The sequence below is a fragment of the Poromitra crassiceps genome (assembly GCF_964638095.1).
Source record: "Poromitra crassiceps genome assembly, chromosome: 2".
Lineage (NCBI taxonomy): Eukaryota > Metazoa > Chordata > Actinopteri > Beryciformes > Melamphaidae > Poromitra > Poromitra crassiceps.
This window is the reverse complement of record NC_139624.1, coordinates 12,177,783-12,195,644: the sequence shown is the minus strand read 5'-3', so window position 1 is coordinate 12,195,644 and position 17,862 is coordinate 12,177,783. Positions and strand designations below refer to the sequence as shown.

The 17,862-nt window shown below is 44.9% G+C and overlaps 1 protein-coding gene across 1 annotated transcript in view; it reads right to left on the bottom strand.

Moving 5' to 3' along the window:
- The window catches only part of LOC310798331 (activin receptor type-2B-like), a gene marked incomplete at both ends in the record, with an annotated part of 65,912 nt that extends 49,584 nt beyond the window's left edge, over positions 1 to 16,328 (bottom strand). Inside the window, one exon of the mRNA XM_083660859.1 lies at positions 16,322 to 16,328. Coding sequence (XP_083516985.1) covers positions 16,322 to 16,328 — 7 coding nt within the window. The remainder of the gene's footprint in view (positions 1 to 16,321) is intronic.
- Positions 16,329 to 17,862: the final 1,534 nt, after the last annotated feature.

Sequence of the window (17,862 nt, the reverse complement as noted above, 5' to 3'; positions counted from 1 at the left end):
AAGAGAGAATAAAGTGATTCATTAGAGTATTTTTGTTAAATCAACTTTCTTTAATCAGAATCGTTTTCATTGCCACAGTAGGTCATCAGTAGCCTGGTAAACCAGCCGGTCACGTCAACTCACATTTCATTTCGTTCTGCCAGAACGTCTGGCCTCAACTCTGGGAGGGTGTTTGCAGAAATTACAAAGTGCCCTCTAGCCAATCAGCAACCCGCCTCGTAGTTGACATCCTAACCGTCCAATCAGGAACGCCGCTGGCAAAACAGTAATGGCTGCCTCCGTGGCGGCCCGCCTCGAGCAGTAACGTCAATGTTCGTTGAGTTTAAACAGCCATAAAGTGCAGTCATTTCAGAAATAGACTCAATAACAATAATTAAACAAGTACAGGAGTATCGTCGCAACAGCGGAGTTTCTCTGCGAAAAGGATGGTTTTGCCGTTCTCCCGGGTGGATTTGTGTTTGACTGGATCCAACGCTGATTGGCTGAAGGCAAGTACACCCCTGGTGTACTGGTGTACAACCCCTGGTCCTGGCACTTGTCATCTCCCGTCTGGACTACTGCAACGGGCTTCTGGCTGGTCTACCTGCCTCTGACATCCGACCACTATCAGCTCATTCAGAACGCTGCAGCCCGTCTGGTATTCAACCAACCCAAATTCTCTCGTGTCACTCCCCTCTTCCGGGACCTTCACTGGCTTCCCATCTCGGCACGCATTAAATTCAAAACACTGGTTCTGGCCTACAGGGCAGTAAACCAGACAGCTCCTCTGTACCTATAATCTATGGTCACGAATCACTGCCAATCTTTCGTCGGAGAATAAAAACACAACTTTTCAGGCTCCACCTGGCCCCTTCTTGAACTAACATCTTTCTCCCTCTTAAAAAAAAACACTGTGACTTATTCCTTCTCAAACTACTTTGTACAAAGTGCTACTCTAGTCCTTCAAAAGGTCTTAGCTGTCATTGACTGTGTTGCATAGTTGACTTCTGTACTGTTGACAAAATGTGATATTGTTGCTTTGGATAAAATTTTTGACATCATGTCATGCAGGGGTGCCCAACCAGTAGGGATGGGAATTGATAAGATTTTAGCGATTCTGATTCCATTTTCGATTCTGCTTATCGATCCAATTCCTTATCGATTCTCTTATCGATTCTCATTGGGCAAGGGGAAAAAAAAAGAGTACAAACGGGTTTATTAACACGTTCACTGCCAATGACGTATTAATCCGTCAAAAAAAATCCAACGGTTGACTGCCAATGACGTATTAATACGTCAAAAAAAAAATTTTTTTTTTTTTGACCGTGGGATGTGCATCTAACCCTTTTACATCTCTTATATAAGTATTGGACGTGTACAACGTGTACAACCCATTCCACCGACCCACTAAGTGGCGACAGTGCTTTCCTGACTAGAGGAAGGCAAGCAAAAAGCAGTGTGACTGAAGCCATTCTCATGAAGGTGGATTGGCGAAAACGCTTTCGTTTTCACGCTGATTGCTGGCGGTGCGGAATTGCAAATTTGCATAATAGATTACGGGTGGAACACACTTTGAAACACGCAGCATAAATATGACCAGAATCGCAAAAGCTTCATCAAAGCTCTCAACCAAAACTCCAAGAAGCGAGCGAGTCCATCCAGACTTCCTCAAAGAGCGGCCGCGCAGACAGGCAGCAGCAGCAGCAAAGCAGTGAGACTGGTGACAAGCTTGTGACACGGCCGCTGCAGCCAAGAAGAACGCCCACGGAGGGAGGAGTTGGAAGCAGAGGGGGGTTTCCTGCTGTTATGGAGGAAATTACTGTTCAAAACTATTGTTTAGATGTCTGACGTCTTACTGATGCCAAAAATGAATGGTTAAAGTGACTGTTCTATCGAATTTCACAAAAAGCCGTTTATCTCAGAATAATTTTTCTGACGCTGAAACCATGCTGTATTCAACTGCTAATGCTTACATAACTACTAACTCTACAAACTAACTCTTTTAGACAGAGAAAGCACACATTCTATTAGTTCTTTTGAGATATTGTGTGTTCACAAAATCTTAGCAGAAAATAATCCTCGGGTCTTGAAAGATGAGCCAGAATCCTCAAAAAAACCCTCTGGCAGAACCTACCTACAGTAAAAAAAAAATGGCTGGCAGTGAATGTGTTAACATTACTTTTCTTTTAGATTATTATTATTATAATTATGTATTATTATTCAGTTCTGAGATCAGATTGCTCTTTTCAATCCCATACCAAGCAGGGATTAGTGTGTCTGTTAAACTGGCTCTGTTTGGGGGTTTGTATTTTGGGTTGAGCATCTTTGTCATCTCCCTATAGAAAATATATAGTGGGAATGAATGAAACAAAACTAGTGGTTAGAATGACAACATGCAACTTTGGACATTTTACTTTAGCTGGCATGTCAGACAAACTTAGTCACTGCTCGGTGACATTCGTTTACCCTCGCCTCGGTCATTTTACTCTTCCCTGCCTGGGTGAATGGAGGGGCTAGAGGTGCACAAGAAGTACTCGCTGCAGCCTCTGACCGAAAGCGACTACCAGCCTCTGAACCAGTCTGACTCTGAACGTCATCATCCTCTCAATTAAATGGATGGAAATGGAGTATTGGTGAAATCTGGTTTACACAATAGACAGGGTCTGGAGGAGTTTACTCTCCATATTAACAGATGACGCGCTGCTGTTAGCCGCGCTGCTGTTAGCCACGTTATCGTCACTCTGTAGCACATCAAAAACGTGACATTCCTCCAAAATTATTGCATGCTGTGTGGACAAATGTTTCTGCATATTGCTAGTATTTCCTAACCTGACGCTGCCAGATCGATGAGTTTGCTTCAAATATCTGTTTCACAAACAACATCCATCTGGATTCGGCCAAGCTACATTGCTGAAGAGGGCGGTCACTTTTTTCAAGCTACTAGGCAGGTGATTGGATGGACCGTCTGTCTGTCACCGTCTGGGCTTGCCAGCGCCAACCAATCAGATCGACTTCCCTTCATGACGTGGCAGCGCCTGATCAGCTAGGACTACAATTGCTAATAGTTAGCATGGAGGTCGCAGATTTTTTGCTGTTTTTGTAAGGTGAATATTGGGTGCAACCATTGACTATTCAATTTGCCAAAAGAAAGAAGAATTACTGCAGATGTCTGACTGAGGATGAAGTGCAGGTAGGCCATTTTGCACGTTAAATGTAACTGATTGGATTAACTGATGTTACGCTAACGATAGCAACATTTGGAGGTTGGGGTGCTACGTCTGATGATTGATGATTAATGTTAACGTTAACAGCGATTCATTCATAACACATATCGTTGTTCGTTTCTTCAGGGAACTGATGACACGATATGACACCGAGTGGCACGCACCCTGGACGGCTAACGTCATGGAGACGCAACGCTCTCTAGCCTTTATGATCATGGCAACAACCAAATGCTTTGATACAATATAATGATTTAACGCTACTATTTAACTGGTGAATTTTAGCATATGTGTCAGTGGAATGGTAGATATTTACGCATGACTGGAGAATGTTATTTGCTTACTTTTGTAATAATAAACTAAACGGAGAAATGACGGCCGTGTGTGGTGTTGTTGTTACATAATCTGCTGGTCTTGAGGCACGATTGGGTCAAATGATAAGACGATGTAAATGCATAAAGATGTTGTCAGATGAATCTGCGAAAGGGAGCTGCCTGGAGCCCAGAGGACGTCAACAGAGAAGAGGAAAAACACCCTGGTTACACCATGCAGCATGTATTTGGATATAATCTCTAACTTTAAGAATGGTTCCTTGTTGATATACCGTATTCCTAGTATTGGCTCCCATGACGTTTGTTTACCCCCTATCTAAAGTACAAGTGCAAAATCTTAAGCTACCGGTATGTTCTATCGATAAACCAATTTCTCGAATAACAGCTCCAAAATATCAGACATATAGGACTACTATATGCTAGAGCTATATTCACACTTCACAGTATAATTTATGCAAGCGGGGGAAAATATCAGATAAACCGATTGTTGTATTGTATCCTGAGATCTTTAATCTCGCCTGTATAACATAATATGTCACTCGGACACCAACGTGAGTTAACGTGGTTTATTAAACAGCAGCCAACATTCCAATCATAGCAGAATACACTTCAGCTAGCAGTAAAGGGACAATACATCACACTGATCTTTGCAGTTCTGTGTTGATTAGCTAATAATTCAGTGGCATTTTGATTAACGTTATGATTTATTTCGATTTGGAACAAAAATTATGGTTTAACAGATTGCATGTTTACTGGGCTGTGGTGAGAGTGAGAAGGGCTTTGTGTTTGTGACTTGCGTGAATGGCTAGCCGTTAGCCATTACAGCCTTACAGCTAATAAGTTATCCCAGCCTAGCGGTCTATCTCCCCAAATTCTACAACAATGTCTTGTTTACTAACGTTCATAGTTGATAACATTACAGCAATACAGTTACGGTTTCGTACTCACTGTAAGATCAAGTGTTTAACGTTTATGTTAGCTTATTGTTTTGAATAGAATGTTTGACTAGCACACTGGAGCTAGCCTCGGTAGCCGCCGCCATGTTGAATAGTGAAAGAACTACAAACGCAGAGGCGCCTCTCGGTGGCGTCACACCCGGTCTCGCCTAAAGCCCGCCCCTAGCTCACGCTGATTGGTGCGCCTGTGTGGCGGCCGGTTTGAATGCATCTCTGAGGCCAGGGCCAGACTGAGGTGGATTGTGAATTTGTGGAACAATGCCGCCCCCGTCTGGTGGAGTCAGGCTAAGTATTTCCCCCCTTTGACGAAATAGAGGTTTTGCAAGCATTGCAAGTGGCACTGTGGTCATCGTTTTGCTTCTGCCTAGACGCCATGGTGGCTGCGGTCTAAACAAAACAAGGCTGCGTTGCGTGCGTGTCGCAGCGTGTGACGTCATCGCGCATGGAATCGATAGTGGAATTGTTAAGGATTTTGGCTAACGATTCCAAGGAATTGATCCACTGGGACCCGGTTCTCAACAAGAACCGGTTCTCGGTTCCCATCCCTACCAACCAGCCGATCGCGGTCTACTGGTCGACCGCGGACTGACCCCAGGTCGATCGCGAGGGGTGTCAAAAATCGATTATTTAAAAAAAAAAACGTTTTTTTTTTGTTTATAATCAAATACAATATAATGGAAGTACATGCAGTTGTTTATTTTAATTATGGATCATAATACAATGTAATTCCAAATGCACTTTTATTTTAAAAGTAGCCACACACAGTGAGAAAAAATAAAGTGAGAAAAAATAAATCATGTATTGGGGAAAAGAAAGTGATGCATCGATTGAAGATGCATCGAGATGCATCGATAATCGTAATCGAATCGAATCGTAGCCCTCTGAATTGTAATCGAATCGAATCGTGAGGCCAGTGAAGATTCACAGCCCTAATGTCAAGTGGTTGTGGGACAACGAGAAAGTGTTGTGAGGTTAGTTACTGCAGGCTGGAAACGATGTGTGTGCGTTTTGCGATGTTGACAGTGGACTGGTAGATCTCGGGAGGCGGGGCTACTTGAAAAGTAGATCTTGGGTCAAAAAAGGTTGGGCACCCCTGATGTAATGTAATGAACGACTGACTACCTTTTGGAGCCAGTCTCAAGTGGCCATTCGAGGAACTACAGCTTTCAGTATCACTTCCAGGGCTTCTTCTGTCAAAGCCCGAGCTAGCCCACGGCAAATATCGCTAGTATATTTGAGAATGGGCCAAATGCATTCACTGCCCCGCCCAAGCAAGCTACCAGCACAAGGAGATGTGAATTGTGTGTGAAACACGGCATGACTTCTTGTCCATGTAGCTCTTTGGTAGGACGCATAGTCACATACCAACAGTAGTAAACAGATGTGAACGTTAGGCCCTCATCAGTATGCTGGAGGATGACCCTGGTCACCACGGGGATATGTGAGCTAATGGACCAGACAGCTGCCACACACACGCACACACACACGCACACACGCGCACACACACACACACACACACACACACACACACACACACACACACACACAGGATATAAGTGTGAAGTTCAATATTGTAGCAGCAGTGAAGTGTCTGTGCTGCACGTCACTCAAGTCACTAGAAACTGTTGTGCACAATCTGCAAATGTCTGTGTGTGTGTGTGTGTGTGTGTGTGTGTGTGTGTGTGTGTGTGTGTGTGTGTGTGTGTGTGTGTGTGTGTGTGTGTGTGTGTGTGTGTGACAGAGAGAGGGGGAGAGAGAGCGAGCTGCCCTCTTCCTTGTGAATATCACAAAGGCTGTGTGTGTGTGTGTGTGTGTGTGTGTGTGTGTGTGTGTGTGTGTGTGTGTGTGTGTGTGTGTGTGTGTGTGTGTGTGTGTGTGTGTGTGTGTGTGTGTGTGTGTGTGTGTGTGTGTGTGTGTCCATCAAGGATTCCCATGGCCTCTCATATGTTGCCCTATGATCTCAGTAACATATGCATATACACACACATTCTGGTCTGCCAGATGCCTACTGTGTGTGTGTGTGTGTGTGTGTGTGTGTGTGTGTGTGTGTGTGTGTGTGTGTGTGTGTGAGAGAGAGAGAGAGAGAGAGAGGGAGAGAGGGAGAGAGAGAGAGAGAGAAAGTGTGTGACCCGTGACCTCTTGTCTTTGAAGATGACAAAGACATTAATGATATGGATATGACATGCAAATACTACGCCTGCATATGTGTTTGCGTGTGTGTGTGTGTGTGTGTGTGTGTGTGTGGGTGTGTGTGTGTGTGTGTGTGTGTCCAGAACAAGTGTGTGACCTCTGACCTCTGATGTCTGGAGAGGAGAAAGAGTCTTAATAATTTGTATGTGGTCATTTTGCATGATAAAGTCACAGACAGACACACACACACACACACACACACACACAGACCATAGATATGCTAATAATGTGTGTGAAGTGGATTTGGGTCACAGCAATAGCAGCCTGAGTTCAGCAGCTGACGAGGGAAATATTAGTTTAGTTACTAAACCTGCAGTAACACCAGGGTACCCGCGGGGTCTTAAAATAATTAAATATAGCATTATATATATAGCATAAAAAAAGCATTGAATATTATTAATATTCTCAACATAAGGCTTTAAAAGTCTTGAATTTCGTTCACAAAGTCTTGAACTTCATTCACACAGGTCTTACATTTGTTTGTCTCCCTTCGTAGAGACAAGATGATTTATTATTTTATTTTATTCCGTTTGGAAAATGTCAACTGAGCCGACTGTCTCACTGGCAAATAAACCTTCTGCACGTCTTCTGAGCATGTGTGCAGTCGGGACAAGTGTTGCCAGAGTCGGCAGCCTTCCACCAATTGGGCTGTTTTGGGTTGCATTGTGTGGGGGGGGGAAATGGGCTTGGGCGGATTTTGAACAGCCCTTTGGCTGGAAACCATCAGTTGTATCTGGCAACACGACTCTGAGTAGCCTATGGCTTCTTGATTCCTCCTCGCCTGACTCCAGTGCACCCTAGGCACGATTTCCGGTTTTACCGGTTCGGTTCGGTGTACGAGCCCAAACCGGTTTGATCACGTGCGAACCGATCCATTCTGATTGCACTATTTTTCGTATTAGCCTCTTCTCAAGTTGCACTATAGTAGGCAAAAGTCGTATTTTGTTTGTTATGTTGATGTTTGAAGAAAAGTTAAGCTGAATAGTTATGAGAAATAAAAACAGTGTGTTGTTACAGTTAAATGGTTCTGCTTATTTTTATTCAGTGTTAGTGCTGGTTGGCACACCAGCGAAAGGCTGGCTCACACTACAGGATTTTCGGGCCGATTTATGCCCGATTCACCCCTCCCGAGAATCGGAGGAGAAATCTGGCCTGGCAGCTTGCCAAGCTTGGTCGGGCCCGACGTTCAGCACCGATTATCTTGTAGTGTGAGCTGTTTGCAGATCCAATCTTAAGCCTCCCGATCTGCTCAAAGCCTCATCGGGGCCGTCCCGATCATATCAAACATGTTTGATATTTAGGACTGAAAATCTGCGCGAATACATCATTCTGCTGCTGCGCGAGACCGTCGTTAATTGACGCGGCTCATTTGATGCGCTGCACTGCAGGCATTATAGGCTACCAAATACCAACAGCACAGAACCACGAGTATTTGGGGGAAAATGTCACTCATTTATATCACAATGAATGACCAATGAATAAAAAGTTGTTATATCGTAGTTTTGAGCCCCTGCCAGTCAGAGGCTGTAATCTCCTACCTGTCTATCAGCCAGGCAGTGTGGGGGGAAAAGGCATTGCTGCTGCGGGAAGCAATCCAGTATCCAAACTTTTGCCGATCTCATGACATGCAGCAGGGAAATATATTTTGGTAGGCCATGTGTTTGTGTTCTCACTTGTACAGACAATGTCGCGTTGTTTACATGCATGCTAACTACCGTGAGATTCATTTGTTTGGCGAGACGGGCATGAAAATGAGGAAACGAGGCATCAAGGTGATTATCCTGCCGATAATCTTAATAATATCCTGTAGTGCGTGGTGCGCCACATTTACAAATCTTGTAGTGTGTGCATGTTTGAGATTCTAGGGAAGATAATCTGGGAAGATTCTCCTGTAGTGCGTGTCACAGCCAGATTTCAAAATCGGCTAAGATTGTCAGAATCCTGTAGTCTGAGCCCAGCTTTAGAGGTGCATTATCGCCACCAACTGCAGTCGCATTACAGTCATTTTATGGGCTACACAAAAAACAAAACAAAAAAAAAAGTGTAAAATTCGATGTTTTATATCGAACCGGTTTCAAAATTTTCAAACCGATCCATGCCTAGTGCACCCACCGTTCATCTATTTTCAAGGCAAGAAAAAGCAGGTAACGCTAGCCATCTTAAACGAGCCTTTTGATAAGGCTACGTTAGCGCCGTCGCTAACGTTAGCTTTGAGTTAAGTTTTGACAGTCTGCTATTAAACTGACTTATCTGCACAGTTCCCGAGGCGGGTCTGCTGCAGACCTCCCCGGCTGTCAAAGCCAACAACACGCGCTCAGGTCTCGTCTCTGCTTCGTCAGTAGTCTGAAGTTCTCTGTAGTGTTATAAACTCCCGTGCATTTTCTTAAGGAGACAACAGCGTAGGTTCATGATTTGGGGATCGTGCTACCTGCTAACTGGGAGAGATGTAATTAATTAGAACAATAGAAGTCGAAGAAAAAGACGAAAGGGTGGGGCCTCTTAATGTGACAAAATATGTACTGCATCTTTTTAATTTTATGAGAAACGTATTAGATATTTCATATGAAAAGACGTTATTTTGTTTTTGTCATACCTGACAGTTTCGACTGCTTTGCTTCCTGCAGTCTTCTTCAGAGACGTCACGTGATGTTGCTGTGACGTATATATGGCCAAACCCACATAAACCATCCATATATACGTCACAGCAACATCACGTGACGTCTCTGAAGAAGGCTGCAGGAAGCAAAGCAGTCGAAACTGTCAGGTATTACAAAAACAAAATAACGTCTTTTCATATGAAATATCTAATACTGTAAACTAAGTCAGACGTCACGAACCTTTTTGGATTTTTATGAGAAACGGGCGATGAGGTTAAAATCTCATTGCGTGAATATGTGAAAATGGCGCCGGTGTGCACGCACACTGCAGATATTGATGGTTGTTGCTGTCCTGGCTGTGTTTATATGGCCTGACGGTTAAGTGGCTATAATATGTTGGCAGATTTGGGGGATCATGTGCTTATTGAGTGTAAACAGACAATGGATATGAACATACCAAATCCTCACTCGGCCGATGTGTAACACCTAAAAGGTGCCTTTTAATTTGCATTTTATTCCTAAAGTGCAGTTGAACCAAATGGAGGAAACGAATCCGCACTCCGTCCATATCTACTTCTTCTTCTCTCCATTCATCTCTTCCTCTTCTTCCTCTTCCCTCCTCTCAGCCAAGTGCTGGCATGCAGCCAGCTGGATCCCAAAATGGTCTTTCCCCTCCCTGAACACACACACGCACGCACGCACGCACACACACACACACACACACACACACACACACACACACACACACACACACACACACACACACACACACACACACACACACACACACACACCCACGCACGCACGCACACACACACACACACACACCTCTATTTATAGACAGGCTCAACTCTACTGAACCGATCTGTGAAAATGATAAGAGGAGAGTCTGCCTTCAACCAAAACTCTCTCACACTCACACACTCACTCACACGCACGCACACGCACACACACACACACACACACACACACACACACACACTCACACACACACTCACACACACACACACACACACACACACACACTCACACACAGACACACACACACACACACACACCGTCTGTGAGTGCCATCCATCACAGTTCGGTCGGCCTTGACAGCACAGAGGGCCGCAGACAATAGAGTTGACCCCCAATATATAGTGGGGGCCTCACCACCAGAGAGAGAGAGAGAGAGAGAGCGCATTCACTGTTCAAACCCATACAACAATGTGAGCGAGAAAGAGACAGACAGAGAGGGAGAGAGAGAGGGAGAGAGAGAGAGAGAGAGAGAGAGAGAGAGAGAGAGAACCGAGTTGAACTCTCTGAACCTTCTCCCTCCTCCCATCGCTCCGGGTTACGCTGGTGAGTGTGAAGGCAGGGAAACACCTTGTTTCATGTATATCTGCAGTCCTACATGTACGTCTCAAGCATGTGCGTTACCTCAAACGCAAAAGGCGCCTGACACACAGCGCTGCTGTGAGACGAGTTGGGAGTGAGAGCGTGTTGTGTACTGTATTTGTACGTCATCTGATTCTGCACCAAATATCTTACATTAGGCTCTTTCACACCGGCCTTGAAAGCCGAAAAATGCACGGAAAATAGGATTCGCGCCTCCGATGTGAAAGTCGTGAACGCGCTTTGGTGGACAATTGTTTTACGCCTTTTGTCCCACGACGGGAGGTAGTAACAGCGCCGGGTTACCTGGCAACCCGCCTCCATTTGAAAGCATCGTCGCAGCGAGCCGGAAAAGGTGCGAATGGTCAGCTCATTCATAAAAAAATTACAGGGGAAATCACCTCATGTATCAAGAAAGTGCACGAGTGAAAGTAAAAAAAGTAGCCTATACAATCATGACTGCAGGGGCGCCAGGAGGAATGCTCCGTGCGGTTAGGCTTTATGCTCAAATGATGTTGACATTAGTAGGTACAATTAACGGATATAATAATAAGCTTCAGAGGGCTATAGCTGTCTGTGGCGAGTTGGTCTGAGGTTATTCCCTCTCGAAATCAGCTCTGTGCATTCCCTTACAAAAACTACTAACGTTAAGTAGTCATGTGCATTTATAGCCTATACCAGGGGCACTCAATTAAAATTCAAAGAGGTCCAGTTCGAGAAAATTTCCTTAAGCAAAGGTCCGGAACATTGTAACGTAGCTTGCATTATGATTCAGTGCCATTGAACTCAATGACTAAAGTAGCCAAATGGTACAATGTCTGTATACAACTGACTGTTAAATCAAGCCAACAAACCTCCGGCTCCACCTTTTCTCTTTAGAGAAGTGAGCTATCTATCTATCTATCTATCTATCTATCTATCTATCTATCTATCTATCTATCTATCTATCCATATATCAATCTATCCGTCTGCCCCCTCTGTCTGTGTCTGTCTGTCGAGCGTTCCCAATGCAAACTTCTCCGTCGGGCAAGTGAATGTGTGTGTGCGCTGGTGTGTGTACGTGTGCTTGCTCATGTGTGGCGCTTCCATAGACAGGTCAGGATCGGATCGCACTTCATCCGAGACATACTGGTTTTGAACTGCCCGTAAGAACAATGAATGGACATGTAAGAGTCATTTGTTTTGACCACGCCATGTGAAATTACTTCTATCATCGCCTCCGTCCATGTACGCCTCTCGCTCACAGCAGCACTAGGAAACGACAGGGAGAAACGATTCGCTTATTTGATTGGCCGAGTAGCATCACGTGCGATGATTTACAGCGCATTCATTGGTCTGTGAGCTTCCTGGCAGATGCAGAGCCATATAATAGAAGAGTTCCGACATCTCCATTCACTCCAATGGACCAGTTTTTTTCCAGGAAGTAGAAAGTGGAACTCTTGAGTAAAAAAAGCAGCACTGTCAAGTTGCATCAAAATAGACAGTGTTTTACTTTGAAAGGGTTTTTCATCCCTTGAAATGAATCAAATTGTACATTATCAGTTTTATTTTAGCATCCAAAAGCAGCGCGAGACCCATTCCTGGCTGTTCATTGGCTAATGATCTCGCATTTTGGTCCTCCGCTGACGCCACTCTCTTACTAGAGGACACTAGGCAGATGAACCAGTATTACCGTAAAGGTTAGAAAAGCATGTGCCGGTTAAAATAGAAACGCTCCGTGAAAATGTAAGTTATCAATGATTTGTAGGTTATAGGGCTCGGTCCGGATAGGACGGCGTCTCGGTCCGGATGCGGACCGGAGTCCGGACTTTGAGGATCGCCGGCCTATACTATTCCCCCGACGAACGTTATGCAGACTGCAGCTGTTTGATATGCGGGCGGTCGTGTATCGTTCCAATTTTAGTAGGACACCATATTGATCTGCCCGCCCACCATGCGAGTGCACCTATCCTCCCTGCTCAGCGGACTAGGAGGAGGGAAGTCTTGTTGTTGAATGAATTCATTCATCATACAGTAGCCTAGGCTACACTAACCTATGAAAATATTCATTTGGGCTAGGAGGAGCTGGAAATCCCTCCGCTCGCCTTTCAATCCGGGAGCGGGGGATTTCACCTGAAAGTACAGAGCAGCACGGGAATGTGGCCGTGCTGCTTGGCTCTGTGTGAAAGCAATTTCTGTGGCGAGGGTGCGGTCTTTGCGGGACTCCTAAACGGCATTTTTTGCGCGATCTGTGTGTGAAAGAGCCTATAGATAAGAACCTGAAGGCTAATAGCTTGTTCCATTGCAACATCATGGAGGCGCGCTGTTGCACAAAAAAAAAAAAAAAGCTTTATCTCTTGCCTCCAATAATCTTTGTTTGCGCTACAGCGCAAGTTACGGTGGAAACAGTATCCCCTCTGTAACGTTACGGTGGAAACAGTATCCCCTCTGTAACGTTACGGTGGAAACAATATCCCCTCTGTAACGTAAGTTACGGTGGAAACAGTATCCCCTCTGTAACGTTATGGTGGAAACAGTATCCCCTCTGTAATGTTAGGGTGGAAACAGTATCCCCTCTGTAATGTTATGGTGGAAACAGTATCCCCTCTGTAACGTTACGGTGGAAACAGTATCCCCTCTGTAACGTTATGGTGGAAACAGTATCCCCTCTGTAACGTAAGTTACGGTGGAAACAGTATCCCCTCTGTAACGTTACGGTGGAAACAGTATCCCCTCTGTAACGTAAGTTACGGTGGAAACAGTATCCCCTCTGTAACGTTATGGTGGAAACAGTATCCCCTCTGTAACGTAAGTTATGGTGGAAACAGTATCCCCTCTGTAACGTTACGGTGGAAACAGTATCCCCTCTGTAACGTAAGTTACGGTGGAAACAGTATCACCTCTGTAACGTTACGGTGGAAACAGTATCCCCTCTGTAACGTTACGGTGGAAACGGTATCCCCTCTGTAACGTTACGGTGGAAACAGTATCCCCTCTGTAACGTTTGCTTGGCTGAAAGCCGCATTATTGCCTTCAGTGTTTCCCCTAGAAACATTTTCAGGCCTGGAGGGATTTCGAAACGTACCCCGACCGCAACGGTGGGGGCCCTCGCTGGCGACGCTAAACTTTTAGCTAATCTGTTCGCATCTCTGTTGGCAATGGCATCCCAAGTATCATCATACTATTATGGGATGCGATGCGAACGGTTGTATTATGGGATGTGCGTTTCCCAGGCAACGACACACGTTGACACGTTTTGGAACAGCGCTGCACGCTGCCACAATACTCCTAAAAGCAAAATGCTTAATGATTTGAATGATTTGGCATCTTCTATTACTGTCAACACCAGTATTGTTGTATTGTAATAATATGCCATAAAATAACTCAACTCATTCAACTTCTTCCCACTTTAGCAACTAACTAGGAACTATTTTCCTTTTTGACCAAACTACTCCAACTAGCTGCTAGATAGCTGCTGCTCTAGCTAACGCTATCTGCAGTTTCATGTAGGAACTAGCTAGCAGCTAGAGGGTGTAGTTCGGTCGAAAGAAAATAGTTCCTACATGAAACTGCTCACAACAAGGCCTGTGGATTATCTTGAGTCACCGGGTCGTGATTTCTGTTAACTCATTCACCGCCAATGACGTCTTTGACGTGTTATCAGCAATGGCCTTCCCCGCCAAGGACGTGTTTGACGTGTTTTTGTTTTTATTGGTGCAGCGCCTGCAGCAAACACTTGCCCAGCCTGTGACACAGACACAGGTCCCTGCCTTCAAAGGGTAGCCGACAGCACGCGATCAAACACATACCGCAGCTGTTGTTTTGAAATTGAGCAAGAGGAAAAGCAGAGAACGGGTAACGCTTCCTTGTGCAGACAGGAGAAACGCCATTGAAACGCCCTCAGCGCGCTGCACGAGCTGGAGTCGCCTTCCTCTGTGCCAGCCAGGAGAAAACGGGAGAAAGTAATCAAGAGATGTGTTTGATCATCGGAGGAATGAGGAAATGATCGATCAGTTTGCGAGGGCGGTGAGGACGTGTTGAATAGCCGAGGGGAAAACGGGAACGATCAAATAGCAGAGTTGATATGACAGGGAGACATGGACGAGGACGGGTGTACCAGAACAAATCAAAAATAAACACAGGAACAGCTAGGCAGCAGCGGGCAGAAGGCACTCACAGCAGCCCGCTGTCCTTCTCAAGAGCTCTTCAGTTGGTTCATGAAATCGCTGGGCTGCGTGCCCTCCAGTGTTGCTCCTGGCCAATCCCAGCGCCACAGGGCGTGGTTATTGCTTATCCTATGTTGGGTTAGAAATCTAAAAGGGGGATCGTGTGTGTGTGTGTGTGTGTGTGTGTGTGTGTGTGTGTGTGTCTGTCTGTCTGTCTGTCTGTCTGTCTGTCTGTCTGTCTGTCTGTCGGTGTGTCTGTCTGTCTGTCTGTCTGTCTGTCTGTCTGTCTGCACACTCACACCGAGTAAACTGTATTGTTGAATGTAAAAAAAAAGCACTTCATGTGTGTATATATATATATATATATATTTTTTTTTTTTGTCATTTGTGTCCTAACGAATAATATTTACATGTCTGATGTCAATACAGTTCAAAATAAAAGAATTGAGAGTGAGTTATGCCTGAGATTGTGCCCTTTTACAAAAATGCTTTTTTCTCCCTTTTCTCTTCCCAGACAGGCTTTTTTGGTGAACATGGGGTGTATAAAAAGGGTTATAAGTACAGTACAGAACATGCTAAAAGCTAACTTTCTTTTTGGGGGTGAAAGTAGAGACTTAGATCTTCATTTCGAGGTATTGGACATCACTGTAGTCCTAGTACAGAATTTACTGTGGGTCTTGAAAGATGACCAAACATTATGGAAATACTTGGCCTGTGCCAAAAATGCCAGTCAGATATTGGCAGTGAATGAGTTAAGAGACATTGCTGTTGAGTTGATCGAATGTATTTTTGGCGCTTTGAGCACCACAAGCCGAGTGCCATCCAGTTCCATTGTACTGGAGAGAAGGCAGAAACTCTGCGGCCGATATCTCCAAAACTCAGGCAACTATCCCAAAACGATATAGATGGATAAATAGCACTACAGGTGAGAGGAAAAATATGTATTTAGGATTTTAGGGTGAGCTGTCCCTTTAAAGTTACTCACTGGGAAACTGACCGTGAAACTGTAAGAAACGACATGTTCTCTGTCTGACATGAACATATTGAGCACTGTTCAAAGCCTCATAAAGTGTTGGATGGAGTTTGGATGAGCTTGGAAATGTTGTGGAAAGAAAGGGCTCCTCTCTGCTCCTCCAATCCGTTGAGCGTCTATGAACTACCTGTGTGCATACAGCGTTGATCTACATGACTCATTAAACCAGGAGCCATCTGTTAGCTGCTTCTTATGGGAACAGTCAACACGTTCTGCACACACGCTCTGCCCAGGAATCTGAATGAGTGATGGACGACGACATCTGTGTCTCTGCAAAGCTGGAAGCTGCAGACATTATGTAACTTGTGCAAATGTGTCAGCAAACATCATAGTCAAACATCACGTCAAATATGAAGACAAACGCCAAAAGCACACACAGTCGGCTCGGCCCTGCAGCTCCATCTCAGCCCGCTAACAAACCGCTGAAGCTAATCGACTCGTCTTTTACCGCTCGTAAAAACCACCAAGTATCAGTAAGCAGCGCTCCTTACCCGACATGCTGTCGTTAATGTGAGGGGTAGCCTATTTCCTTTCCTTTACATTTTCATAATGGTAAATTATAGACTATCCGATGCAAAGATCATTCTGAATGCATTTTTCCAAATAGTTCAAAGTGATTTTCCTTTTTAATTGGCGCTATTAAACCACAAACAATAATTGTGATAGAGCCTGTTAGCAGGCTAGACTGAAAGCAGAGTCACCAGCAGAGCAATGGATGAACAATTAAATGGCTCAGCTATCGATAACCAACAATGGACTAGTGGCGATTTTGCATTAGGGGCAAGTAGGGCAGTGCCCCACCAGATGGCGCTGTGGTGCAAGAAGCTCTCATCTGACTCGCAACTGAATCATATTTTATATGAATACAAAGTAGTGATTCAACTGTGAATTTGGTGTCTATATGAATGAACTTTACTCACAATCCCTATAGTGCTGTTTTGGAGTAATGTCCTTGTGTGTGTGTGTGTGTGTGTGTGTGTGTGTGTGTGTGTGTGTGTGTGTGTGTGTGTGTGTGTGTGTGTGTGTGTGCGTGCGTGCGTGCGTGCGTGCGTGCGTGCGTGCGTGCGTGCGTGCGTGCGTGTTTCTGTGTGCTTGGCTCTGCTCGCGCTGCATTTCCTGCATATGGGGCAGGGCGGCGCTCTGACCACGTGACATCATGACCTGTCACCTGCCAATTTTGTATTGGGTAAAGGGGCAGAGATGATGTTGCCCCAATGTGTGAACTCCTGACATGAACTCCGCCCAACAGGTGTGGCCGGACTGTGACGAGGAGAAAATAAACAAACCATGGCTAAATCAGACCAGTACATTGGCGCTAGCTAGCTAAATACTGTGAAGTGTGCTTTCATTTAGCCTACTACAATGAATGGTGTAGTAGACTATTTGTTGTCTGTACGGTTTGGTTCGTTGCCGTTGGAAGAGAAATTGGAAATAAAGCGTTTATAGGGCCACACGGACCAGAAGATTTCGTCATGCTTCAGCCTGGGGATGAAGTGAATGCAAGGTTTGTACATTGACTCAATGAGGATGTTGCTGTGGTTTTGCTGTGTGCTGTGTGTTTTGCGTGTGTGATGGTGCGTGGTGACGTGACAACATAAAACTGCCCCTCCAGAAATCAGTCAGGCTAAAATCGCCACTGCAATGGACACGTTTCAGCGCGCAGCCACCATCAGCTGTTAACGAGCAGCTAACGTTACTCAAACTCACACGTACGGCTCTGTATTATGTGGGCAAAGGTGGATGCAGAACGCACCTTATGAGATGAGACTACATCATCATCAGTGAGACTGGACGTCCTCAGAATAAGAGATACACACATAAGATGGTACTGGAATAAATGGCTAATGGACCATGCCACGTGTGCTAACGTTTCATTTTTTAGCAATAACAGTTGATAATAGGGCTGCCCTCGACCAAAGATTATCCTGGTCGACCAGAAATCGACCAATCGATTGGTCGAAACGGGGCCTAAAAAAAAAAAAAAAAAAAAAAAAATTTTTGCAGTGTACCGTACTTTTCTTTCTGTAAGAAC